This window comes from Sparus aurata, chromosome 22, assembly GCF_900880675.1.
Source record: "Sparus aurata chromosome 22, fSpaAur1.1, whole genome shotgun sequence".
Taxonomy (NCBI): Eukaryota; Metazoa; Chordata; class Actinopteri; order Spariformes; family Sparidae; genus Sparus; species Sparus aurata.
In genome coordinates, this window is record NC_044208.1 from 4,746,843 (window position 1) to 4,774,003 (window position 27,161).

At 39.8% G+C, this 27,161-nt stretch overlaps 3 protein-coding genes across 10 annotated transcripts in view; all 3 read right to left on the reverse strand.

The window, feature by feature from the left end:
• Positions 1–1,259: 1,259 nt before the first annotated feature.
• traf3ip2a (TRAF3 interacting protein 2a) lies at positions 1,260–14,752 on the reverse strand. 5 transcript variants are annotated; one of them, XR_003982439.1, is made up of 11 exons: positions 14,648–14,720; positions 14,168–14,213; positions 13,554–14,057; positions 7,118–7,265; positions 6,839–7,023; positions 6,641–6,729; positions 6,490–6,558; positions 6,295–6,399; positions 5,882–5,956; positions 3,573–3,706; positions 2,424–2,554 (listed from the first exon to the last, which is right to left on the reverse strand). XR_003982439.1 is itself a non-coding variant. In XM_030405525.1 (10 exons), exons 2-10 carry the CDS (start codon positions 14,181–14,183, stop codon positions 2,408–2,410), a joined length of 1,338 nt encoding a protein of 445 aa, XP_030261385.1. In that variant the 5' UTR covers positions 14,184–14,213; positions 14,728–14,752; the 3' UTR covers positions 1,260–2,407. The 5 variants fall into 5 exon arrangements, 4 of the variants coding, with proteins under 4 accessions (XP_030261385.1, XP_030261381.1, XP_030261386.1 ...); XM_030405525.1 differs by lacking the exons at positions 3,573–3,706; positions 14,648–14,720 and adding an exon at positions 14,728–14,752 and having other exon boundaries at positions 1,260–2,554; XM_030405521.1 differs by lacking the exon at positions 3,573–3,706 and having other exon boundaries at positions 1,260–2,554.
• An 822-nt stretch (positions 14,753–15,574) lies between these two features.
• Positions 15,575–19,384, reverse strand: LOC115574186 (probable G-protein coupled receptor 139). The gene is made up of 3 exons (XM_030405527.1): positions 19,292–19,384; positions 18,296–18,413; positions 15,575–17,573 (listed from the first exon to the last, which is right to left on the reverse strand). The coding sequence occupies exons 2-3, from the start codon at positions 18,372–18,374 to the stop codon at positions 16,549–16,551; spliced, it is 1,104 nt and encodes a 367-aa protein (XP_030261387.1). The 5' UTR covers positions 18,375–18,413; positions 19,292–19,384; the 3' UTR covers positions 15,575–16,548.
• Positions 19,385–25,164: 5,780 nt separating this feature from the next.
• Positions 25,165–27,161, reverse strand: part of fynb (FYN proto-oncogene, Src family tyrosine kinase b) — a 60,996-nt gene continuing 58,999 nt past the window's right edge. For all 4 annotated transcript variants that reach the window (XM_030405514.1, XM_030405511.1, XM_030405515.1 and 1 more), the window contains one exon: positions 25,165–26,742. In XM_030405514.1, the coding sequence (XP_030261374.1) occupies positions 26,534–26,742 (209 nt within the window). In that variant the 3' untranslated portion in view covers positions 25,165–26,533. The remainder of the gene's footprint in view (positions 26,743–27,161) is intronic.

The window sequence follows — 27,161 nt, forward strand, 5'->3', positions numbered from 1 at the left end:
AAATAACCAGCATGATGATGAGATTCATAGGTTACAACTGGGGAAGCAAGGAAGGGATCCTAACTCTGAATATCAGATTCCAGCAGTGCGCCTATGAAAGTTGGTTGAATATGCACAGGCTGCTCCTCACTCTGACAGTTCGGCGCACCGCAAAGTACTATTTTGAATCCTACACAATGTTGATGAGATTCCACTGGGATGGGTGTATATGAAAGATTCCAAAGCATTGGTGCATCTGATTTGGAAAGCGCCGTGCCCTGGCCTGTTGGCTTTATTAATTCATTGGCATGAAGAGAAGGGCTCAGGTGGAATGGGGCTGTTAACACTTGAGAGGGCCTGAGCGGGGAGAGGGAAGATCAAAAATGTATCTTTCTTCCTGGTGGCTACACCTATTGGGTTTTTGGGAAATATCTAGAAGGAGACGACTGAAATGGACCAATAGCATACCTTTTCTGACCTCATTCTTTAATAACTGAAAACTGTTTTATTTTGAATTCAAGACTAAAGTAAAATTTAAGGTCATTACAAAACAGCGTCCTGTGAGAATACGTCAGAGTCCAGTTTTGTTATCTAAATAAACCTTAGAGTGGAACTCAATGAAAAACATGCTAACCATCATATTTATCAAACTTTACACATTCCTGGGCAGGAAACTTGCTGATATCAGAAAAAAGGGAAAGGGAAATTTTCACCAGATTTCTCCTTTTATTATTAGGTGATCAAGGTTACTTTAGCAGGACTAATGCTGGTTGTCTTGGATATACTGTAGATGTAGGAACAGAGTCATAAAAGGAACCAGTGTGGGAGTGAATTTTACAAGTGGTCGATAGATAAGGATGGGACCCGTAGGGCGTTTATCTTGTGTGTTGTTGCTTATGATGTGCCATAAAAGGCAGTCACATGTCCTGAACATTAGCAAACACTGTATTTATTGGTTCTGGCACATTCGTGTTTACAGACAGCAGCATCATTCACAACCAGAGCTCCACTGACACACACTGGTGTGAGCAAAAATTATTTATGTCAGGTTTGTTTAAAAAGCTTAGAGAGTTGATATAGTCTGTGCACATTGATAGGGCACAAATGATGATGTTCAGATCCACACAGCACAGGCTTATCAAGCAGCTGGTGTTCAACATATGGACAGACTTCCTGTGCCCTGTCTACAGATTCTTTATCAAAATGTTGCTCTCATTAAACCTCTTTAACTTTGTTTGTAAAGAACCACAGTCATAATGAAAATCAGATAACCTCACCAGTTAGTCAAAATAATGGCATTTATTCCCAAGTAATGTCAAAACAAAACATCAATAACATAAACTTGTGCTAACTGAAAATTAAAGCCATTTCCAAGAAGTAACCACGGCTGACAGTGTTATCATTATTTGGAATATGCTGCCACCTTCTCGTTCATCATAGGCTTCTTCAAAAAATACTAAAATCATGTACTGGAGCCAAGAGTATGCCTCTGGAATAACTACAGGCTGTTACAAACTTATTAAGATATATTACAAAATTGTTGACAAAGCTATTATAAATATTCAATTTCGCAATACATTTGTCATCTGCTGTAACATTTAAAGTTACCATTTCATGATATCTATGATTCAACAATGTTTCTAATTAAAGCTGCGTTATAGATAGATAGATGGATAGATAGATAGATATAACAGCTATAGCTATATCTTAGCTATAGAACACACTAGCCTACTTTTGTTCTGGTTTTATCTTGAATTTTTTATTTTGCTTTCTTTTAATTGTTATGGATACTTTTGTGGGTCTTCAATAAAGTTTGAATTGAATTAAAATAGCTAGCTAGTCAGCAACCGAGTCATCAGCACATTATTGTCTTATGCTTGTTATAAAGAAAAAGAATATAATATACTGAGGGCCCAAGAGGTTCAATGCGACTAAAAGAAACACATTTAATACAGCTTCAATTTAACAAAGTGTAAAAAATGTACTGCCTCAAATTAAATGCGGTACAACCTACAGAGCAGCAGCAGAGCTTTGCCTGGCCAAACTCTAAACAACTCCTGCCAATACATAACAGCTAGCCCATGAACATTATCAGGGCAAAATAAAACAATCAATGTATAATAGCTTTTTAAAATGTGTCAACATATAAGTCTAATTAAACACCGTAACACCAAAGTACTATAAATATTTGAGTTGCAACCTCCAGGCTTTATATTGTGCGTGATGTTTTTTTAAAGCCAATATTCTGTGTTCTGTGTTTTCATTTTAAATGCTGTCATCAAGTAAGAGGACTGAACAGTTTTTTAAAGTATGTCGTGAGATTAGAATCAGGGTGAAAAATTAATTATAAATCAACAGAACAAACAGCAAAACAAACCATTTTCTTTAAACAGATTAATTCTCCAGTGTCTGTCCTTTTGACTTTTCCTCAGAGTGGACGGACAGTGAGGGTGAGGTCAGCCGCTCGCTGTGGGATGATGTAACGCTCCTCCCTGAGCAGGCGCAGCAGCAAGTCCTGGGTGTCCTGGGGCCAGCGGTAGATCCTGGTGCTCTGGAGCCAGTTTGGGACATGTCTCTGTAGTACAGACAAAGTAGCAGCACAGAAGGTCAGCAGTGGACATTTAGGGAGTCCCTCTGAATGTGAGCTTAAAGATCAATTATGGATGTCATTCGGAAAGATGGAGCCTACATTGTCAAAACTGTCAGTAGATTTTACGGTGTAAACTGAAAAACTAACATAGTAAAAAAAGGTTAACTCTAAAAAGGTCAAATACAATTTTTAGAACAGTGAAGTACCGTAACTTTATATATCAGTCAAAACTGATCTTTTTGGAAAGAAATATATTGCTCCACTGTTAAACTGCACTGTGTTTTTTAACAGAAACATGCTGTTATTTATGTAATAATATTGTACAATACTATAATTTTTGCATCTATTTTTTGCTAAATATACAATTTGTGACTGTTAAGTTTACTAACCTTGTGTTGATAACAGATGCCCTGTCTATGGGGTGCTGATTGTAATGCTTGTTGCATTAAAGAGCAACTTTTCGCTACATTTAGCAACAAACCACATTTAAAAAACATATGTGATTCATTTTAATGTTACTTTTGACCCGCACTACTGTTATTATTCCCATATTGTCTTCAGATGGGCGCTAAACCAACGAGAACAAAAGAACTCAAAGTAAATAGTATTCTTCATTGGCAACAATAATGAAAAAAAAGGGGGTAAACAGAGAGGTGAAGTGCGCCATAAAAAATGCCAAGCTGAATAAGAACAAGGTGGAGGAAAATCTCCCACAACGGAGCCTCTGCCCAGCTTGGCAGGGATAATGAACATGGCTTCTGTGAACGCTGCTCCCTCCCCCCACAGGACAATCCAGGTGGCCGGCAGCAGCCCAGCATCACTCCCGGACAACCTCAAATCCTTTTTTTTTAAGATTCAAAACAGACAACACCATCTGGCTGGAAGTAATCATCCCTATCATCCCTAAAGCCTGCAGCAGCTGAACTCTCCTTCAACACAGAGGAGGTGGTGAGATCCCTCAGGAGGACCGAGGACAACAGAGCAGCAAGGGAGTGTATTTCACCTCCTGTTTCAACGATCCATGGACAGCGGCACAGTTCCCCAGCTATGGAAGAATTCCACATGGTCTCCATCCCCAAGAAGAGCTCAGTCAAAGCCCTATGAGGCCTGTGGCTCTCACCTCTCTCGTGATGAAGGCTATAGAAAGGGTCATAAACAGACACATCTTCATGCTAACTGACCCACTGATGGACCCTCTACAGTTTGCGTACTGTGTAGGCAGAGGGGGTGATGATGCCAAAACACTCATGGACACGGTACACAAGCACCTGTAACACCTCTACACCACGGCCAGACTACATAGTAGGTATCCAAGTAGGTAGCAGCTTGAAGAATTTGTTTAAATTGAACTACCCTGTGCTAATTCAAAAAAGAGAAAGAGTCAGCTGTATGGAGATGAATAATTTGCCCAGAATAATCTTCTTGTCTCAGTCGTCCCCAATCCCGCTCCCACTCTTAACAAAATCACAAGTGGAGAGGTGAGAAGTGACTTCATTTAAAATGGAACCCAAAAAATATTATGAGTATGACCAAGAACTCACTTACTATCCACCTGGTCAGGTCATGGTATGAGGTTCAGAAAATTACTGGAGTGAGTAATGATTTGTCACCCAAAAAGCATGACAAAGGGGGAGAAGAGCATTCCTGAAAAAAGCTTGGGAGATCAAATGACACTACCTGTCCAGACAAAGGTGGAGGAAATAATTCATAGTAATAAAGGTTCAAAACAATTTACTAGGAAGGTGAATGATGGAGGACTGTGCATGACAAAACAAAGAGAGAGGTGGAAATCTGACCTCGGCATTACTATAAATGAGAACCTATGGTGTGACTTCTGTCAGAATAGCTTATTTGCTACTCTAAATGCCACATTCAAACTGGTCAATAATAATTTTCTTCAATAACTTCACCTCACCACCACAACAATTATACCAGTATTATCCTGCAATTCCGGATGTCTGTTTCAGATGTGGGGTTGCTGAGTGTACCATGTTACACTGCATTTTGGTAGGATTTATGTGACACCCTGACTAAAATCACGGATACATCAATTCCATTAGACCCCGAACTCTGTCTTCTAGGAAACGTAACAAACTTGAAACTCAGTCAAAGTCAGAATTCCAGAAAATTCACTGATATAGCCCTTGCTGTTTCTAGAAAGTGAATTGCATTATCCTAGAAGTCATATTTCCCCTTCTCTATATCAAAATGGATATCAGAAATGTAGATCTGTTTGCCCTTAGAGAAGATCACCTATGTCAAGAAGAACAGATATAATGCCTTTTTAAGGATGTGGCAGCCTTATATTGAATATATAGAAACATTACCTTTTCTCAATTGTACATCCGCTATAATCTTCAAACTGGCTCCATTGTAAATGAATGATAACATCCAGGCATCATGGTTGAGTTATTTTAGTGCCAAATGTGTCACAATGTGATAAATGTATACTCGCAGTTAAAAAATGTATGTTTTGTCTTATCTTATTACAATTATTTGTTTCATTAATTTTATTTTATCTATTTAGTTACTATTGTCATTACTCTTTTATCTTACAGTGTTGGTTGAGTTTTTAGGGGGATCAGTTGTATTGCCCTTGCATATTTGAAAGCTTTAAAATAAAGTATTCAAAAAAAAAAAAGATTTAAAAAATGAGGAGCTTCTCCTCTCTCATCTCACCCGTTACTGATCGGGATGATACCTTTTACGACCCATCCCGTCTGATCCACAGACTGAGATCCGAGCAGGGACTCACAGCAGGACTCCTCCTTTCTTTAGTCTCAGTGTATTTGTTTCATATGCAGTCAAACAGAGATGTTGATGGGACAGATGATTGACAAACAGTGGGGTGGAGGTTCCTTTGTACCGTGCATCGCACTTTGTGCCCAGATTATCCACCATTTAACCAGCAACATAGACTTGGACACACCCTAAAAACACTAGCGCTTTGCTATTTTATACTATCTAAATAGGGCCCACATAAGTATCCACTGCTGTAGCACCAGACCAGAGACTGTGAGACTCTTGAACTCATCCACAACAAAAAATGACTATTTAATCAATTAGTCTGCATAGTTTTTGTGTTCTCTAAAACAGAAAATTAGTTGTACAATCTGTGTTGTATAATGACAACATATATAGTCTGAATCTGCCTCACAATGTAATCAGTAACCTCATGTGGTTATCATTCTGAAAAGCGATCTTAAAGAACACTATTAGGCGTTGTTGAAAGTGTAATCTTAAACTCAGATTTTTGTTTAGTAAAACAGGCTGTTTGCTGAGTTGTAGTCAAACAGATAGTGTTGTATTTACCTTGGTTGCATTTGGAAAAAGCACAGGTACCAGTCTGAAGTTCAGGCAGCCTTGTTGGATGAACTCGTTTTGAATCTAGCAACAGAATGAGAGGATAAGTGATAAAACACAAGCTTACACAAGTGCTTTACTTAATAATACAGGCAAACAAGCATTGCACTGCCCCTTCTTTCTTTGGTCAAAAGTGTTAGCTATGTGCCATTTTTGGTCAATTTCCTGGTAAATTATGTTATCTAGGAAATGATTTGCAGTATTTTCAAGTCCCAGGACTCATTTCCTCGTCCTTTTGTTCCTATTGGCATGTGGGAGGAGGGAGATTAATGACATAACCATGCCACAAGAGGGTGATATTTCACACAGACATATCTGCCTCTATTGCCAACAGCTGCCTTGATAGTTATGTAAGTTCCCACCTGATTGTGAATGTACTTGGTGTGCAGGCCATGTTCATCATCTCCATCTCCCTCCACATCCTCCTTGTACTTGGGGCTGATGACCACGATGATGAGCACTGATTTCTGTAGAATGACATCTCATTGTCAGCTGCTGCAGGAGACCAAGATCGCAAGATGAATCAAATTCTGCTCAGACTCAATAGTCAGACTTACATCATTAAGATATCTGTCCATCCATTTGGTGATGCCCATTCTTCGGAGTGGGTTATCAAATATGTCAATCTGTAAGGAGAAAGACAGAGTGTGAATGGTTGTCTGGAGAGTCACTCAGAAACAAAGGTGATGGAGACATGAAAAAACTCACTGCAGGTTCAAATCCCTGATCAGTCAGAAATTTGGCAAAAGGAATCATTTCTCCAGCTATGTCCACAGAATATGTGATGAAAACGTTTCCTGTCAACAAAAAGTCAGTATAACATCTTTAATCAAACCTATTACATTCTATAAGAATATAAAAAGATCATTACATACACATTTTTAAGAGGGACCCCATAAGACTTACGACACTCCTCCGGTAGACTGATTGTCTTCCTGATCTCCCTTGTTGCTGGTCCTGGATCAGCCTGGAAGGAGCGTTGCACGCTGACCTCATGTATCACATCACTAAGAGGGGCCACACACTGATGGACAGATCCATGGGGGGCATTTGGACCACCCTTAATTTGCGACCTATTACGGGGAGGATTCCTGTGAAGGGAAAACATTATCAGTAACAATCTGAGGTTTGCATACATATCCAATGAATCACTGGCAATCAACAGGACAGGACTTGTTCTCATACCTTGACTGCTGATAGTGTCGAGGCTCCTGGTGTGGATCAATGGGGTCATCATTTTTATAATCACGATATTTATTATTGAGACGGGGCAGATTTGCCTGAGGGCAGCATGCACACTGTCCAGGAAAAGTCCCCTGCATGGGAATGGGGCCTGCAGAGAGATGTGTACGAGCAGAATTAAAATTCCTAGTTTGGATAGTATCCAATTCAGCAGTAATGACCTCACTCAACAGATTTGTGGAGGGATCTTGTAAAACAAAATTAATCACAGTTGTTGCAATTACTGGTCTGTGAAGAATCAAATAAAATGTTTCAATTATGGAGATTTAGGTTTCTGAAGGACAGTACTTATGCTTATAGAGTGATATTGCCTGCAGATAACTGTTAAAACAATTATCTATAACCTCCTACACATGACACTAGCGATTAGGCTACGTAAGTGTCACGGGACACTAAAAGTCTCTATTGAGACCCATGAAAATGAAATTATTTTATGGTGAACAGCTCATTAGATGTAACAAATGAAAACCCATCTATTTAACAGTAGGGACAGATTAGAAAATAATTTACAAAACCAAAATATTCTTGCTAGATTATTCTTAGTTTAGCAAACATGTTAAAATGTACTTATTACCACTAAAGTCTAAGCAAGTTATTACAGTTTCTTTTGTGTGGAAAATGAATGAAAATGTCATGGAAGTCCATCCAAATTAATTAATCTAATTATTTCAGTCCAGTGATGGAGTGACTGTTCTTTAAATCATGCTGCTAGCATAGCTAAACCAGCAAGTTCATAACTGTGCACAAAATAGGTTACCTTTTTTATATGGAGAGTAAATGGTTGAAACAAGTATTATCAAAGACAAGCCTGCCGTATTTAATAAAAGGTTAATATCTTCACTTACTAAAGCAACGTGTTACTGTAATTAGATAATAGATTCTATAGATAACATGGGAGTGTCACAGGTCAATGGGGCTCAGTTCATCCTGCTTAGTCTGGAAACCAGACTGCGACTGAAGACTACAAGACTAACAGTGGCCAATATGAAGACAGGGGATGTAGTACGGAGGTGATTTACAGCACCTTTCCGTTTTTCTTTCCGCTTAATTTACAGCACCTATGACTAGAAAAGAGACGCCTCAGACAAGAAGGCGCAACAGGCGGGAACAAGAGAGGCATGAAGCAGTGGGAGCAAGAGAGAGTCACGCATCAACAGAAACACAAGTGCAGACGAGTTATGAAGCCAGCTAAGTGACTCAGTAATAATTAACGTCCTTGTTAGTATCTTAGTCTGCCAGCATTAGCTAACATTAGCCACAACAGGCTAGTTGGACCAGTCTAACTGTGGCAATAATAGGTGTGCTGCATTGAGCAAGGGTGTGTTTATTGCTCATGAATTTACTTTTTCATTTTTTAAGAGGGAGCATTATTCTTCTATCAAAATTTAAGTAGCGGACCAAAGATAGGAATACATGATGAAACTTAATTCTTTTATTAATATTTTGGTGGTTTAATGGAAAGGCTCTTTGTGCCTGTGTTGGAGTGCACAGAGACACACACAGACCCACTGACCTCTGACCTCAATTGGATGGATGTCATTATTTGGAATCTTTATGCAATATTGGAAAATGAGAAAGATCGCTACTGAGCAGACCAGTGCGAGGGCGGACAACGCCAATACTCGGAGTGCTGTGGTCGGGATACGCTCTGACATCTCAACAATCCGCGACTTCGTGATACAGATGCGAGTTGATGTAGCCACCAATCGGGAGGACATGGCGAAGCTAGCAGCGATAAAAGCTGCAGAGGAGACTGATGAATAACATGAAAATGCATTAAAGGGCTCTTACACCATCCCAACACCATCTCAACAAATAATAAATACACTGGACTTTTGCTCTCTCTCAATTGGATATTCTGACTTTGTGGCAAGCCTGGCTATAAGATGAGGCCATAAGATGAGACTGTTGTTCACTCATGATGGACTAATATGGACACATGTGCAGACACACATGTAATCTGTATGTACTGTCTAGAGCTTGAATTCAGCTCTGTATGCTACTGCTGTAATATGTTTTGTCAAAGGTCATAACAAAAGAAAAAAAGAGAAGAAAAGAAAAAAGTAATTTGCAAAAGACAAGAAAAGATCAGAATGAAGATTTTATACTGTGGGTAATGGGGGCGGGACTTGATAAGCTTTGGCTTCTCCCGCTTTTCCCTTTCGGCCATGTGTGTTGTATTATTTGAACAATGATGAAATGTGATGCTTATGAATTGACATGTCCGAAACAAACAACATAAAAAAAAAAATAAATAAATAAAAAAAAAAAAAAAGACAAGGAACAGAACTGGGAAAACATGCCCTGTTCCGCTTATCAAGACATATCAAGCAACCTATCAAGAGTTATAAATATGCTGCATTCCTCATTAAGTTGGTTCCTCTTTATTTAGTCCCCTTCTATTCATCCTAAGTGTCTGAAATGGTCACAACTATCTACTTGAATGTGTAAATAAATATATCTTGTGTTTCAGAAAATGTAATCATTTTGATATTATGAAATGTTTTCTTCAAAATCTGCTAATTTACAAAATACAACTGTGCTATCTAATGAGATTTGGTAATAACTTCAAACAAAATAATATGAGGAAAGACCAGTACCACATGAGTGTATTTGAAGTTTTATATGACTTACTTATGATTTGACTTCTATTGTAATAATTATTTTTAGATGTGCTTCGCTTTTATATAATGCTAAACTACGGTTAGGAACACGTTTATTGGTTATGCTACTTGTTACTCTGTGTTCTTTGATTAATTAATCTTACAAGCTCTAAGTGGCTCCATTGTATCTTATGATATGTTTATTATATTGACGACAGAACGAGTAGGTTTCCAATTTGCCAGCACATATAATTCAAATATTATTTAGTCAAATTAAATTACTCCCCTTTAGGTAGAGGCCAGTTCTCTTTCCACACAAAGGAATTGATTAGTATCAGTAAAAGAAAACATGCTCTTAGACTACAAAACTTTACAACACATGCTGGCTGCCTCTCTTACTGCCTCTTGTCCGGACTCTTGGCTTTTGCTCATCACTATTAATCAATTAATCGATTAACCAATGGATGCAGTGCTCAATAACTTTATAATACAAATAGAATCACATATATTTGTTACCTCATTTAGTTTTAAAGGTAAGTCATCAAAAAAGACAGATCTTCACACTTCCTCCCCTGGTCCCTTGCTATGGAGATTATTTTGGTTATATATTTTTGAGGTTTTGAGATATCAGTCTCTGATTTCTGATTCCCTAGCAACACAGTGGAAATTAATAACATTAAATATCTGTTCAATACTGCATTGAAAGATTAAACAGAAGTGTCTGTCAAAAAGAAGTGTTTGATTTATATACTGTTTATTTTGGAATTTGAACAGCATTCACTGCAGGTACCTCTAGAAAAATGAGAGACACTGCTGTTGAACTTTTAAATATTACAGTGCAAAGATGTAAACACCTCCAACAAAATTCCTATCACCTGTATTGCAGTGGAGCATAGATAGATACTACTCTAGTTGAGAGAGAAAATATTTTATCAGGAAGTACACCTTCGGAATAGAGTTGAAATATGTGCACAGGTAATCTATTTCTTGTACACTAATTATATTTGTTAGCTATTTCCTGTATGACAAGTTGTTATGGTTGTTGTTGCATCACACCAACATACCAAGTGTTTTTCTCTCCTTTTATCTAACCAAGTGTTTTTGTTGCCGAAACCTAACCAAACACTTTTCTTGGCCAGACCTTACCAAGTAAGTTTGTTGCTTTAAACTGTAACAGAAAACTGAAAAGAAACAGAAAATTGAAGTGAACTTCTGTACTCAATCCATTCAGCCACAAAAACGTGCGTCTTTGTCCATATTTCGTAAGTTGAAATGATGGTTCTGGAGCCACATATATGATGTTCTAGGAATAACACCAACCCTGCGCTATCAGATACACTAACAAAATATAACATATAAGGGTCATACACTGCTCAAAATAATTAAGGGAACACCATATCAGATCTTGATGAACAAATTTTTCAAGTTGAAAATATTTACTGACGTACATTATATAATTTGTTGAGAGCAAAATGACATAACAACAGTAAATGGAAACCAAAATCATCATCCCATTGAGGGCTGGAATCAAAATCACACCCAAAATCAAAGGAAAAAATGAAATTACAGGCTGATCCAACTTGTGTGAATTTTATCATGGCAACTCATAATGAGACACAGTAGTGTGTATGGCCTTTATGCACTCTGGACAACATGTGGCCATGCTCCTGACAAGTCGGTGGATGGTGTCCTGGGGGGTCTCTTCCCAGACCTAGATCAGGATATCAGTGAGGTCCTTGGACAGTCTGAGGCGGCAATTGGCATGTGGGTGCCCCGATAGATAATGTCCGATAGGTGCTCAATTTTATTTAGGTCAGTGGAAAGAGAGGGCCAGACAATGGCATCAATTCTTTCGTCATCCAGGAACTGCCTACAAACTGGGTAGCAGTCCGGGTACTGTTGACTATGACATGGAGGTCTGTGAGAGCCTCCAAAGATATGCCTTCCGAGACCATCACTGACCCAGCACCAAAACAATCATGCTGGATGATGTTACAGGCAGCGTTCACCACAGCGTCTCCAGACTCTTCCACGTCCGTCACATGTGATCAGTGTGAACCTGCTCTCATCTGTCAAGACAACAGAGCGCCAATGGCGGACCTGCCAATACTGGGGTTCTCCTGCAAATGCCAATCGAGCTGCAGAGTACTGGGCTCTGAGCACAGGTCCCACTAGAGGACATGGGGCCCTCGTGCCACACTCATGGAGTCTGTTTCTGACAGTCTGGTCAGTACCATGCACACCAGTAACCTGCTAGCGGCCATTTTGTAGGGCTCTGGCAGTGAGGAGGAACAGGAGCCTCCTCACACAAAGGAACAAATAATGGTCCATCTCTCCTTGTGTAACAGATTCCATGCGCTTGAGACTGTGCTGGAAGACACAGCAAAAAGCAAAAAAAATCAAAAAGTAAAAAGTATCTTCTGTGCACGAGAAACGTTTTAGGTTTTTTTCTCATGCTCACAAACTACTTTCTTGTGAACACGCGACACTTTCTCTTTAGAAAAAACCTAAAACGTTTCTCATGCGCACAAGATACTTTCTCATGCTCACGAGAAACGTTTGAGTTTTTTTCTTTACCACCATGTCCCTTTAGGGGCTCTGTACGTTGGAGAGGGCTGACTATCCTGGTGTTTTTTTCTTCAAGTTCCCAAATTATGCGTGACAGTCAGTGGTATCCCTCAGCCTGGAATATCGTTTGAAAATTGAAGTTTGATAAGTGAACACTATTTATTCATTGAAGCGTAGTTACGGTGGACTCTGCCTGCACCATGATTAGGACTAACAATGAGGATATGGAGTGTGATCATTCTGTAAGTAGGGGCGTCAATCTGATGGCTAAACAGATTCTTCATTAATCAGATCAGAGAAGAATCACCCACACAGCAACGCCACAGGACCAGACAACATTAATGTGTTGAATAAACTACCGCAGTTATACATGGAAAAGCCTCTGTCATCCTGTATGTTCTACTGACTCTTTGCCGCATTTGTGTTTCTCCCCGTCAACTATTGTTTTGTTATAGTAACTGTCTTGAAAAAAATAATAAAAAAACAGCATCCCACCCCGCGAGTGAGAGAGTTGGACAGTGTCCGCTGTTTACTGATTTAGACCAAAAAAAGTAACTTTGACACTTTCCAGGATGCATGGTCAGGATCTCAATCGCAAAACATTATAACAGCATCCATATGATTATAAACTGTCAGTGGGTACATGTTTGGATTAACAGGTGGACACAAGGGATTACAATCAGTTGAGTGTAACCGTTTTTGTTTACAGGGCAGACCTGCCACATCCAACAGGCAACAGGCCAACACAGTCAATGTGGCTTCTACTTATGTCAATGTCCCCACCCATCGCTGCCCAGAGATCACGCCTTGGTCCTCGATTCTTGCTCCTCAGATCACAAATAAGAGATCTAGGACAGCCTTCAAGATGGTGGACAGGACAAACTCCCGGTCCAGCCAAAGATCGAGAGGATCGATCAATCAATGGAATGGCCTTACAAGTCTGAATTCCAAGTCAGAATCTTGGCACAATCCGCATAGCCTGAGTTTGCCATTATCGCAGATGCACAAATGCTTTCTACCGCTACAAAACTTTTTCACAGATGTGCAAATTCAGATACATGGATGCACATTTTCTTTATATGCACAAAAAAGATGATGTACAACTGTAGGCTGTGTAATCATTATTCTTTAAACAAAAAAAAATCATTTTACATACAATACACATAATATTTTTTTCATTCGAATGTTAATGCAAAGCCAACACTGACCTGCCATACGTCCTGCAGAATATCGCGATCGGACATAGTGGGTGTAGTTACCGTCAGAGACAAGCGGAAGAGGAGGTTCCAAGCTTTCTGCCTCCTCAGGAGAATGATGTTGGGGATACTTTGAAGGGCTTGCAAATTCTTTGCTGTGGTGCGCCATGGAGTCCCGTTCATAGCGCAGCAATTGCTCACTTAGACCATTAGGCCAAAAGTCTGCAGGGTGGGGGTGTCTCATCTGTCCTGAGTGTGTAGGGGGGATCAAGCAAGGTTGGGGAGCAGCATGAAAGGCTTCTTTGGGTTCATGGTGGTACTGGCTCTCTGGGATTCTCCATCGCCCAGCATTGTGTGCTTCCCCCCTGACTTGCTCATCACCATGTTCTTGCAGCCTTTTGCTGGTTTCTGTATGTCCACTACACTGTAGGCAAGGAGGAGGCCAGGCCAAGTCCAGGTTGGAGGATGTCATGCTCTCATCCATCTCAACAGGAACACTTTGATGGCGGCAAGGCCCTGAGATCAGAATTCAACAGATGAACCATGCAGTTTGCACAATATTTGATAGTATTAGATAGGCTGGACAAATTCATATCTGCAGCAAGTCTGAGAAAGTTGTTTCGTACCTTTAAAAGAATCCATTTTGTCATTGAAGTTAAGTGTCTGTCACCTCTGTTGAAGTGAGAATGAAAATAATGTGAAAATAATTTAACCGAGTATGACAACTTGAAGAGGCACACAGTGTGCCACATTACATAAGCATATGACCGGGAAGAAAATCACTGGTTTCAACTAAAGGATTCAAAGTTCACTGTTGACAACAAAGCCACTACCAACAAGTACAAACAACTCAAGAAAATGCTAATTTTACAAAGAAAATAGCAGTAGTAGTAGAATAGCAATAGAGAATGAACTTACTTATACACTTTGATCAAGAGTAGAGTTACTCACTCTTGTATCTCCCTCACTGCGTAGGTAGCAAACTGCATGTATCTTTTAGAGGTGTGTTGATTGTAACATGAACAGAAACTCCTAAAACTAGTACAAAGGTCAAAATCACTGAGGGTATGTCAGGCATGCCTTCTAAAACAACAGTTAAAACTTACTCTCAAAAGTTTTCAGTAGGTTTTTTTCTGTAAATCGACACACAGAATAAAGCAGACCTTCAGTGTAATCCCACACCTACCTTTTCTAAGGTGTGCTTATCCCCGTCAACCACAGCACAAACCTGTTCTGAAGCAAACAGGAAATGTTCCCACTATGACTCATGACCCATTTATGCAAATAATGCGGGGCTTAAAACTGCAGCTGCCAGATTATAGGTAGATATTCTGTTGCCAGTTGGGTTTAACTGTCTCTTTAATTTGAAAGTTGGCAGTTCATGTTTTCATCCAAAGAAGAAAAGAAGGCATGTGTGCTTCCTCAAGCAGAACAGTGTTATCAGTCACAAAAATAAACAAATGTCTTGACAAGTACATGAATATAATCCAAAGCATAGGTTATTATTACAGTTGTGTTTTTTGGGATGGATCCACTTTAGTATTGAGTGCCATGTAGAGAATAATTTCTAATGGCATTTTCTGTTTGCCATTATCTATTGTAACAATAGTCCAGACACAGGCTTGGGGAGCAACAGAAAACATGTTACAAGAAAACACAACTGTATACTGTTAAAGTTAAGGAAAATGTATATTACGAATACATTTAAGAAAAAAAGGAATTACAAACAGGATTACATTTGTATAATAAAGAATGATGTATTAGTCTGTAACCATACACATGTGCACACATGACAACGTTAAGATATGATATGCGACAAACCAAAAAGTCACAGAAAGTAATCAAGTTACAATTCTTTAATATTGTGATACTTACACATTATTACATTATTAATTACATTACAGGTAAATATTAACTGTATCAGAATACACTTTTATCGTAACCTTCCCAACTTGGTCCAGCCACGTCAAATATATATATATATATATATATATATATATATATATATATGCATATATATGTATCTTGCAGTTTTAGGCTAAATGCTAACATTATAATGCTAACATGATTATAATGATAATGCTAACATGCTTGTATTTACCATTATTCACCACCACTAAACACAAAGCACAGCTGACACTTATGATGAATATTGGGCGTTTGATCATGAACCTAAGCATTTTCAACCTAATGGTGGCGCTAGAAGAACAGGAAAGGTTAACTCAAGTTAATACAGTTCATCCTCAGTGGAACATAAATGTCTGAACCATATATGATATCCATCCATCCCGTAGTTGTTAAGATATTTTACTAAGAACCATGTGTCAACCTCATTGTGGCACTAGAGAAAAAGTAAGCGGATTGTTAAGGAACATCGTCTGGGAACCATGGATGTCTGCACCAAAACTTATGCCAATCCATCTAGTGCAGATATTTTGCTGGATAAGTGAACATTTTGATGCTGGACACTATCTGGGGCATCAAAGTCATTGGGATTCATTCTCTGGGAACCATGAATGCCTGTTCAAAATTTCATGAAAATACATTGTTACAAGTGTTTTCATAAATGTCAGTCTGGACCAACATGATGCACTGACCAGTGTTGTGATTCCTATAGCTATGAAGCTGGGTGGCTATAAAAAAAACGCATGCACAAAATTTTAAAAAGTTATTAAAAAAAAATTGCTTTTTTTTTCTAATATACATTGCTTGGTGGCGATGAGTGTGTATCCAGTGATGAAGACCACAAAATGTGTTGATAGCCCTTAAAAGAATGCTAGTACCTGTGACTCAAGTTAAAAATACTTTGTCAAAATAAAAGTCGAGTGGTTAGAACGCATGCCACAAACGCAGTGGACCCTGGTTCGAATCCAGCTGTAGGACCTGTACTGCATGTCACACCCCCATCTCTCTCCCCTTTGTGATCTATCCACTGTCAAATAAAGGTGTCTATGCCTCAACAAAATCTTAAAAAAAAGGATAATTACATTTAAAGTGTGATCTTTATCTATTGTTCCAGATCCTTTCTACACTGTTTGTGATTGGTTAGGACTACTGTCACGGGGCGACTGGATGGTGAAGCTTTATGATCCACAACTGAGAAAACCTTCATGGTGGCGTGTGTGAGGACAGAGCCTAGTTCACATGCTTTCACCTTACAAGTCACCACATGGACCAGCTCCCGCCGGAAGCGCCGGCTGACCATGCAATAGAGCAGGAAGTTGGTGGTGGAGTTGAGGTTTTGCAGCATGTTGGCCAAGTCTCCAGCCACATTGATGGGAATGTTGTAGTTGTTCCTGTCGAAGTTCTCCTTATTGTACTTTGTCCTCAGGATGCAGTATGTGACAAAGCGGGGCAGGCTGAGCACAACAAAAGCCACAGAAACAGTGCCCAGTAGCAGGATGGTCCTCCTCAACATGCCCCTGGTGCTCCTCCCATGCATGATCCGACGCTCCTCCTTGGTGAAGAGGTTGCTGGCACGACAAAGATAGTACCCAATGAGGTAGTTAAAGATGATGACCAACACAATTGGTATCCCCCCTGAGAGAAAGGTGGTTATCCACACTGTAATAGTAGAGTAGGCTGCATTACGGTAACGACACCTGGGCACCGTAACATTCTGCCCGTCCAGCGTAAAGTTGATCGATGTGACGATGTTAATCCAGCCCAGTGGCACAGAGACAAGATGTGACACTAGGATGATAGCCACACATGTCAGCTTAGTGACCCATGCTTGGGAAAAGTGCTGCTTAACCACCGTGCTACGGAGGACGAGGTAGCGCTCAATGGTGAACACTACCACTATCCAGGACGAACTGTAGAGCGATCCATACTGCAGGAATCCCAAGATGCCACACCAAGGGTAGGAGTGCCAGAAGGGCTGCTGTAGCCAGAAGGTAAGGGTCAGATCAATAAGTATCACCCACACCAGGTAGAGGGTGTCCACAATTGCCAGACAGCTCAGGTATATGATGGTTGTATTTGACATCCCGCATTTACGAAAGCAGATCATATAGAACGTAAAGATGTTGGCTGGAAGACAAGAACACAAAAGCCCAGATGGCTACATTAAATTTGACTGTCAGAGCCTTTAAATGATTATCAATGACTATAAATACATGTGTTGACTTTGTTTTGGCCACTTTCGGGGGGTCGGGGTTGTTTTGTTTGTTTGAATTTTCCTGCTTGCTAAAGGGGGAACAATAAAGCAACAACATATCTTGTATGCTTAAAAATACACACATAAGAAGTTATCATTTTAAAGATATAGTAAACAATTGTTAAACAACAACTATTTCAATCAAAACCATCTTTACCTTTTTTTTTTTTTTTTTTCCTTGAATCTTATTTGAATGTGGGTTTTTCCTGCCAGCGTATATTCAAAATTGCAGGACAATTCCTTTAACAGCAGACTAACTGTATGCTTGCAGTAATGTTAGCAGTTGAATAAATAAACAGTTATTGACCTAGATAGGTCAGCAGTGGGTCATAGTGTGCAGGAAAGATACAAGATGATCTACGAGTGATTGATTATCAATAATAAAGTCAGTAATCTATAAACGTATGCCTGATCATGACTTGTTTAAACATGCTGCTGTGTTTTGTGTCTGTGTACAACATCTCCACATGCCTTAAATTGTCCCCCAGGCACAAATTAAGTATTTTGAACTGAACTGAATTGAATGGATAGGTACCTGATAAAGCCTATTTGAGCATGGACACTCAAAGATCAAACAAGATGACAAGATACATACCAGGAATACCTATAATGCAAAGGAGCGGGTAGTAGATCTTCTGAACAGTAACGAGGATGGTGGCACTGGCTCCCCCCATGGTTCACTGATCACCAGGAGGTTGCTCACGTGCTAATACCTGCAATAAAGCCATTAAGGAGGTGGAAGAAAAGAGGAGTACAAGAAATAGATACTGGGGCTACTTTGTACATTTTGTACTATGAAATTAGTACTAGTGGAGAAATACTGGGAACAATTATCAACTCAATTACTAAAATGTAAAATGTGAAGTCAGGACAACCAGTGCACATGAGGACATTTAATCATACAGCTTTGCTTATGGATCTATTTCTTATTGAATTGACTTTGAAATGATCTGAGAGAGGTCACTCTCTGGTCAATCTTTCCCAGAATGAATATTATTTTGTTGTGTTATGTTGAGATTAAACTCCTAATTAGACATTAGAAAGCTTTGTAAATGTTGTAGAAGACATATTAATCAGCTCCAATGTTAAACTGAACCATACAGCTGACTACTCACAATCAGTGCAGGCTGGAAGCAGTTGCTTGTGTTTGTTATTATCTTTTAAATGTAATTTTACAATTGTCTTAATGTCTTGTTATTTTAATTAACATATTTTTATTGATTTGAACACCCCTGTAAAGCAGCTTGCATTGTCTTGTGTCTGAATGGTGCAATATAAACTTCTATCAATCTCTAACTGCCTGGAAACCTGCTGTCAGATGTTACATAATAACAGTACATAAAGATCCACTGTTATCTTGATCACACACATGTGATCCCCATAGCTTTCTGTCTAGTGGTTGTTTTATTCAGACTTACTTGAAGATATAAAAAAAAACCTTTACACAGAAAGCTAAAAATCCTTCCTTCATCATATTGTTTAATCACAGTGCCTGATCAATAATCTGTTCTAATGTCTGGACTGATCCAGGGTTAATATCTTTATCTGGGTAAAAATCTCAGTTGTTAATATCAAAATGGATCAGACGTACCTGGTGTTCATAGGACCTCTGTGCTGTGTTCATAGCTATGAAGGTGTCAAACAGAGGAGGCTGCTTTCACAGAGCTGCTACCAGCTGGTTGTCTCTACAAGGATAAGAGCATCAATGAGCTCCAGCTGCTTCCTATGAAGCCTCAGCAGGAGGGAGTCACATCACCTGACCAGCTGATATGAATGCTCAGTTGTTCCTGAATAATACTCAGTCTGATGCTGATGAAATGAAACCTAAACCCAGAGTGGTTAGATACTGTTTTTGAAACAATTTCATCATTTTGAATAGTGTTGTGTGTCTTGTGTCTAGGTTGGTTAATTCTTTTATATTGTCTTTGTTTTATATGTATCCTGAGGCAAATGTCTGCCTTTTAAATACCACAGTGGATTCTCTGTTGAAACTTACATTTTATGCTTCAGTAAATTTTCTGTTACATTGTGAAGATAGTCTAGACACGGGTCCTGTTTTTGGTGGAGCCCAGACCCAGAGAAAAGTCACACCACAAGCCTCAGTTACTCTTCCCCTCACATTTAGCCTGTCCACAGTACAATAGTAATTTAACTAACACTGAAGTGTGATGTTTTACCCAAGAGGCCCAGTGTACTGTACAATTAGCCTTTGGCACGTTGACAGTTGTGTACTGAGTCTATGCAAATCAACCCACTTTAGGTCAGAGTCTACTAGACACCCTCCCCAGTGTTGCTAAGCCCAAACCCATTCTTTCTTAACTTTGCAGCCCTGTTATGAACTTTTGTCTTGACTGACCGTTGAATAAAACTCACCTGAACCAACCACAGAATTGGGCCTGAAGGATTTGTTTTTCTGCTACAATATGGCGTTGTCGGCAACTCGCTATCCCTGGGCTTTGGACATCCGACGTCTTGGAAAATTGGTAACCTTTTTTTTTATTCTTCTTTAATCATTTATTTACTTTCTCACAATTTCATTGCTGTTTGTTTTCATTTGTTGTTTTCTCAAAAAAAGGTTAAGGGTTTTTGTTCATTCTTTTTCTTAAGGTTTTGTTTGTTTTGATTTGTTTTGTTCCTCTTAGTTGTTTATTCTTTATTTTGGGGATCCTCTTTTGTTTTTAGTAGTTGAGATGGGTAAAAACCAAAGCAGACAGTGGGATCCTAATAGAAGAACCCTGACCTGGTATATGTCCGTGAAAACAATGTAAATTTGAGAAAGCAGTTAAATTGGGTATGATATATAGTCTCGTTGGAGGAGGTTTAAAGTCAAAACAATGCCACCAAATTAGCCAGTATAAAGGACACAGTTGAAAAACAGCGATAAAGGGACAACAATACTGGAATAATTACAGAGATTGATAAGAAAGTTGATTAAAAGAACTATAAAGACCCACATAAGACAACACATCTATCAACACCACACAGCAAGCGTGATGATGAAGAGTTTTTCCTGCCCCCCATGCACCCTCAGCTAATGCAGACGATCAGCCAGTTCAAATAGTCGCATAGTAGCAATTCTATTCCTGTATGTCTAGTCAGCACAACAGCAAACAACCTTTGTGTACTTAATTCACAGACTAGTGGACAGAGACCGCGACAGAGACCTCGCCTGGTCATCATCCGTCTGCACCGCTACAAGACAAAAGACCCTCTGACCTGGGAGGCTTAACGGAGAGGGAAGCTGGATTACCGCGGCCAACAGATTCACAACCCTGTCCGAGGTCTCCAAATTTCCTCAAAGTCTAAACTGCATGCCAGCAGAGTGAACAAAAGAACTGCGATGTCAAAATAATAATCCACAGTTGTTTGGAAAAAATGGTTTATCCTCTGCTCTGTTATCCTTGGATCCATCTGTGAATCTCTTTCATTCTGCGATGACAGGCTGCTCACATACTCCATCTTGTAGGTAAATCCAAGGTTGGAGAGCGGAGGGAGAACATCATCTCCTCTGTTGCTGTGTTTTTTATACTCTCTCAGCTGACCATCTATTGCTTAAGAGGGAGATTTTGCTTACTTCTTTATAAGGCCATGCAGCCTCTTTCGGTAGCACAATGACATACTGGTCAACTGTTGTTCCACTTTTTTTCTTGCAAACTCATTGTGAAATCTGGACTTTTACCCCACTTCGGCTTTTATATTACTTTTGTCTTCAGTCAATTCCGTAACTGTTTCTCATTTTTATATGTAAATTCTTTGTAATCATGACAACAATCACTACACATTTGATTATTGATACAATATGCTAATAGCATAGCTTTTATATATTTCTTAATCACTTGTTAGAACTAGGTATAATGTCTTTTTTACTTTCTGATGGTATATGGCCTGTGTGTAGAGATCTCAACTCTTTTGACTCTTCAAGTCAAGGACTATTGTAAAATATGTCCAGAATGCCAGTTGACAGCTGGAAAATCCACTGCCCCAGTACCTGCAGTTCCACTTTCCATCATCAGCACTCTGTTTGAGCACATAAGAGTATAGTATAGTATAGTATAGTATAGTATAGTATAGTATAGTATAGTAGACTCAGTGGAGATACCCTGAGACTTTCCCTTGGAGGGATGTGACAGTTAAGCAGATAAGTTCAGCCTTGTTAAGTTCTACTCTCAGGTAGGGATCCCCAAGGTAGTGTTGACAGATTGGGGCCCCACCTTCATTAGTCGCACACTCTCTGAGGTCTATATGCCTAACCCCTCCCACAGTCAGACTGTTGGTTTGGTGGACTGTTAGTTTGGTGGAATGTTAGTTTGGTTTCAACCAAACTCTAAAAGGAATGCTCAAGAAGTTTGTATCAGAGACTAGAAAGGACTGGAACAAATGGTTGCCATTTCTTTTGTTTGCATACCAAGAAGTTACCCAGGCTTTACCAGGCTTTTCACCTTTCGAGGTGTGTTATGCCCACCAGGTCAGAGGTCCCTTGGATGTACCCCGTGAAACCTGGGAGGGGCCTGGAAAGTCTCAGGACATGAATATTGTCTCCTGTGTCCTGAGAGTGCGGTAGCAGCTCATGAAGTCCACAAGTCCGCAAAGTAGAAGCAATGGTACCATCGGTCAGCCAGACAGTATAGTTTTAAACCTGATGAGGAAGTCCTGTTGTTGCCTACATCAGAGCACAAATTATTGGTAAAGTGGCAGGGCCCCTACTAAGCCTACAGAAAACGGGTCTTCTTACATACCAAATCGACATGCCAGACCAAAAACAGCCATTGTAGACTTTCCATATCAACATGCTGAAAAAATGACACTCTCAATCCCACAATTCCACTGCCAGCATTCCACTCTCTGTTCATCAAAGCTGTGAGTGAGGAGGAGGAGCCAGTGGAGCAGTACCTACCAGGATCAGGGTGGGAACCACAGTTGGTCTTGGACCACTTGGAGGATGAGAAGAGGAAGGAGCTTTTTCAAATCCAGCCCTGCACCTGGTCTGGAAAACGCCTGGCTGCACAGAGGTCAAACACTACCACATAAGAGTCCCCGAGCACCTGCAGCCAGCACTAAGGAGAAGGCTAGAGGTGACGAGGGAACTTGGGGTTATTAAGCCATCTTTCAGGGAGTGGAGCAGCACAATCATCTTCGTGCCCAAGAAATATTGAAGCCTGAGGCTCTTTTAGATTTCAGGAAGAAGTCGTGTGCAGCAGCCTACCTCTATGATGTTGTAGAGTTCAACAACTCCTCGGAGGAAAATCTGTACCATCTACAGACGGTATTGAACAAAAAATCAGAGACAGGCCTGACCATTTGTCCTGACAAATGCTCCATAGCCAAAGAAGAGATCCAGTATTTGGGTTTTGTACTGAGGAAAAGGGTCATCTGACCACATGCGGGGGAGGGGAATACCATCCAGTTGGCAGAGACCTCTAAATATAACACACATCACACATCATCACACAACCCTCAGTGACTTTAGCTGGTATGCTCTAATGGTTGTGTTATGTTGTTTTGTCATAACTTCCAGAGTCAAAGAAACATATAAAATCAAAAGAAACTTCTGACAAGATTAAGTGTTTGAAAATATTTCAATATTTTGTTTCCCCACCTCTCCTCCAGCTAGCACTTGGCCTTCCTCTGATTTGGACCCAGTAACTGCAAAAACATTCTTTGCCTGTTCAGAATCTTTTCATCATCAAGTTCCTGGGGAAATGTGCCAAGTGTGGTATGGATGAAGGGGAGGTTAGGAAGTTTTGGAAGAAAGGGGCTAAATTGATGATGTTGTCTGTTTGGAAGATATGTATTGATGTTTTAAATTGGTAACTTATAGATGTTTTCTAACCTGGTCGTTAATTCATTGGCTAATTGTCATCTCCTGCAGTAGGAGGAGTTTCTGCTTGTATAAGCAGGAGGTTGGAGTGGCTTGTAAGAGTCAGTAAATGCAGGTGAGCAGGCTGCAGAGGCTAAAAGCTGCAGGGGCCCCAACTTAAAGGGGGCATATACCGGTAAAGAGTTTTTTCGCCTAAAGTTTTACCTTTTTTTTTCCATTTGAAAATTTCCAATGTATTGTTTATTTGGTTTCATCAATTTGGGCCAAGCTGATCAACATTGTAAATTGTAAATATGCTGCACAGTACTGCTGAAAAGGAAAATAAAAGAAACGGCTGAACAGTTAAAGAGCCTCATTGTTGCCTCCAACCCTCAACCAACCTTACAATTCAAAAACTTAAACAAATTGTGATTTAATAGAAGCCCACAGCAGCTGAAGTCAGCTGCTCTTTGCTGTACTGGATAATGAGTGGCCCCCCATCAAGACCAATATTAACCAGCCACAGACTCTCCAACTGACCAAACTAAGACTGATGCTGTATTTGATCATCAGTATAAAACACTGCGCGAATTTGCCCCTCTGTCAGCAAACTGGAAGAAAAAATGTATCAGTGTCAACAAAATGAGAATAAACTGCCTTAAGAATACCAATTAAGGTTGACTTATGAGTTCAAAGGATACTCAGGGTTGAAACCAGATCAGAGGAGTACACTTAAATTATAATGTAAATTATTATGTGAATGGATTGTTGCGGAGCATATCTGAGTCTTTGAAAGAGTTGTGTGTGTCATGGCAAATTAAAGAGAGTAGCATAAAAGCTGAACATTTACAGATGAAAGAGAAAGAAACCAAAATAGCCCAAAAGTTGTTAGATGTTCAGACCAAAGCATATGAAAAAAATGGGAGAAACAACAGTCTAGAGAGACCGGCGCAATAGAGGAAGATAGATAGGATAAACAACCATTTAAACGGTACTCAAATCCTGGCCAAAACAGACCATGTCAAGGGTGTGGACAATGTGGACATTGGAAGCTGTCCTAATCAGCAACAAAATACTCCACCACCTGAATTTGCCCCCTGGACAGTTGCTAGGCCTTTTTTTAACACAGAGTTTAAAAACCTGCAAACGTCCCTCCAATTAATTAGAACTGAAGAGGTCTCTTGGATGAGAGGTGAAACGTCTTCAAGAAACCCCAGTCCAGTTTCCTACGATGCTGCACTTAGGATCACTGGGAACTTAAAAGATGCATGTAAGAATTCGCCACCACCGGCAGCATATGACTAATGTAATTGTTAACTGCTTTTAATCGTGGCTGCTGTTAACTTGTTAGCTCTACTAGCCATGCAGCTAGTAGTCTGCACAAGAGGTAAGCAGCACCATGGAAGTGACAGTGTTTATACAGGAGCTTTGGTACGGGACATGCATGCACAAATTATTAAAGGAGTCTTCAGTGTGTCACAAGTCTCATGTGCACGTGCACAAATTCCACTAAAAGAATGTTGTCACACAACTGAATGCGGTCTAAATGTCGGAGCTCAAATGCATCCTTCGGAGCATTCACACCTGTACTTGGAGCACACCCAACAGCATGTTAAAGCAAAGTCTAAGCATACAAACGTTGTTATATGGAAAGAAAGTGTCTTGGAAACAGTGTAAAATATTTATTTTTCTTTTCTGAATTGAATGCCAAATCACCAAGATAACAAAACAAGTTATGTTAAAAAATGAAAATGAAACCATATAAAGGAGGAAAGTTAGCGACACTTAAAACCTTTAGCTGTACAACTGAAAAAAGAGGACTTTCCATCGGCCATGAAACCATATGCATTAGGACAAATTTTTAATTCAAAACTTCAGATCTATCCATCCATCCTGAATTGTAACATGAATTGGCTCTGAGCCTCCGCTGAACATACAGTACAACTGACTCTTAAAAAGGTTAAATAAAAACATACTCTGCAAAAAGCAAATACTCAAATACTGATAGAATATAACCTAGTCAGTAAAACATAGAAGACGAAATAACTCAAGAGATGAGGTGGTCCAGGTTCAGCTGCAGGCTCAAGTGGAGGATGGGCAGGAGACAAAGAGAAAGCCAATGTCCACGCCAACTTCCCAAAAACAACCGAGGAGTGGCCTCAGAACGACTGCTCTTATCAGACATACATACTCTCATCTTACATTTACTCAGTATTTCTTTTTGCAGGCTACAAAAAACACTTGTGGTAGAGAGACAAAAATATTTCCACCCACATTTTCTTAAAATTGGAAGCGTGGAAGCATATGATGAAAATCGTTACACGGTGTGAGATATATCATTTGTAAAAGAACCTTGTTCCATACAACAGTTGCCTAACAACTAGTGCTCTGAAGAAGCTTCATGGGGGTGCAGTAAAAGAAAAGGAAGCTGAACGAGGACTGCCTCCTGCTCATCTCCAGAAGCTTTTGCAATACTACCAACTAAAAAGTAATCAAGCAAAAATCTTGGGGTGCGTCTTTTTACATGTTATGGAAAACCAGAAAAAAAATATATAGTGAGGCTTTCAGTTCAATCTCTAGAAAAGAACAGTGGAGCTACAGTATAATACACTTACGGATTAACTGTGCTGAAATAGTTCTCTTCCCTTGTCTTCAGCAGTTATTATTATTATTTTGTTCAGGAGAAAATACAATCTGAAACAGAAGCAAACAAGTCAACCCAAACAAGCCTTTCTTATTTACACTGAATACAGGTATTTAATTTCCTTATCACAACCCCAGTTTAGTCTATCGTCCATCCCACCCGCTCAACTTCCCATTTCTTTATCGCATTTGCAGAGTTCAGACACTAGGGCCGTGTCGGAGACTGAGGTTTGTGGTTTAGGGGTTGTTGGTGGAACTGAAAAGCTCGGTTTGAGCTAAGGAAGCTGTAGACATCCCTAAAATAAAAGTCCTGGCAGGGAGAGCTCCAGAGTTTTGTAACAGCACTGTTTTTTCCCCGGCTCTGGGTCGACCATGGGCGTGCAGGAGAGTGGTTTAGAGGTTGTCCCCAGGCTGGTACTGGGGCTCAGTGGCTGTAAAGTAGTCTTCCAAAAACGCTTGCAGGTATTCGAAGGTAGGCCGCTCCTCAGCGTCCTTCTTCCAGCACTGCAGCATCAGCTCGTGCATTGAGCTGGGGCAGTCCTGAGGGCACGCCATCCTGTAGCCACGCTCCACCTGCTCAAGCACCTCGCGGTTGTTCATGCCTGAAAAACACATGGTGAAGATGAGTCAGTACACCAAGGGCTCTTAACTGCTTTGATTCAGCCTTTTAATTATTATTATTATTATTATTATTATTATTATTAAAATTATTATTTCATTATATTATTTACTCCATTAGTACTTGTTGGAGTAGCAGTAAAGTATACACCCCTTTGGATAGTGTCACCTTTTATTGATTTAGGAATCATCAGCTTTTTGACTAGAATTTACAAAAAAAAAACAAAAAAAACATGTCAACTAATAAAAAAACATACTGTAAAATAAGTGATTGCATATTGTATTCATCCCCTCCAAGTCAGTATTTAGTCTATGCACCTTTGGCCGCAATCACAGCACTGAGTTTATGTGGAAAAGTCTCAGTCAGGCTTGCACATCTGAACACTGCAATGCGACTCAATTT

Coding starts and splice junctions, on each gene's coding strand:
- traf3ip2a (XM_030405525.1), bottom strand. Junction 6,559..6,640: donor ATCAGGGATTTGAACCTGCA/GTGAGTTTTTTC, acceptor TTCTCCTTACAG/ATTGACATATTTGATAACCC. Junction 6,400..6,489: donor TGGACAGATATCTTAATGAT/GTAAGTCTGACT, acceptor GTCATTCTACAG/AAATCAGTGCTCATCATCGT.
- LOC115574186 (XM_030405527.1), bottom strand. CDS start 18,374: ATGGGGGGAGCCAGTGCCACCATCCTCGTTACTGTTCAGAAGATCTAC. Junction 17,574..18,295: donor TTGCATTATAGGTATTCCTG/GTATGTATCTTG, acceptor CTTGTCTTCCAG/CCAACATCTTTACGTTCTAT.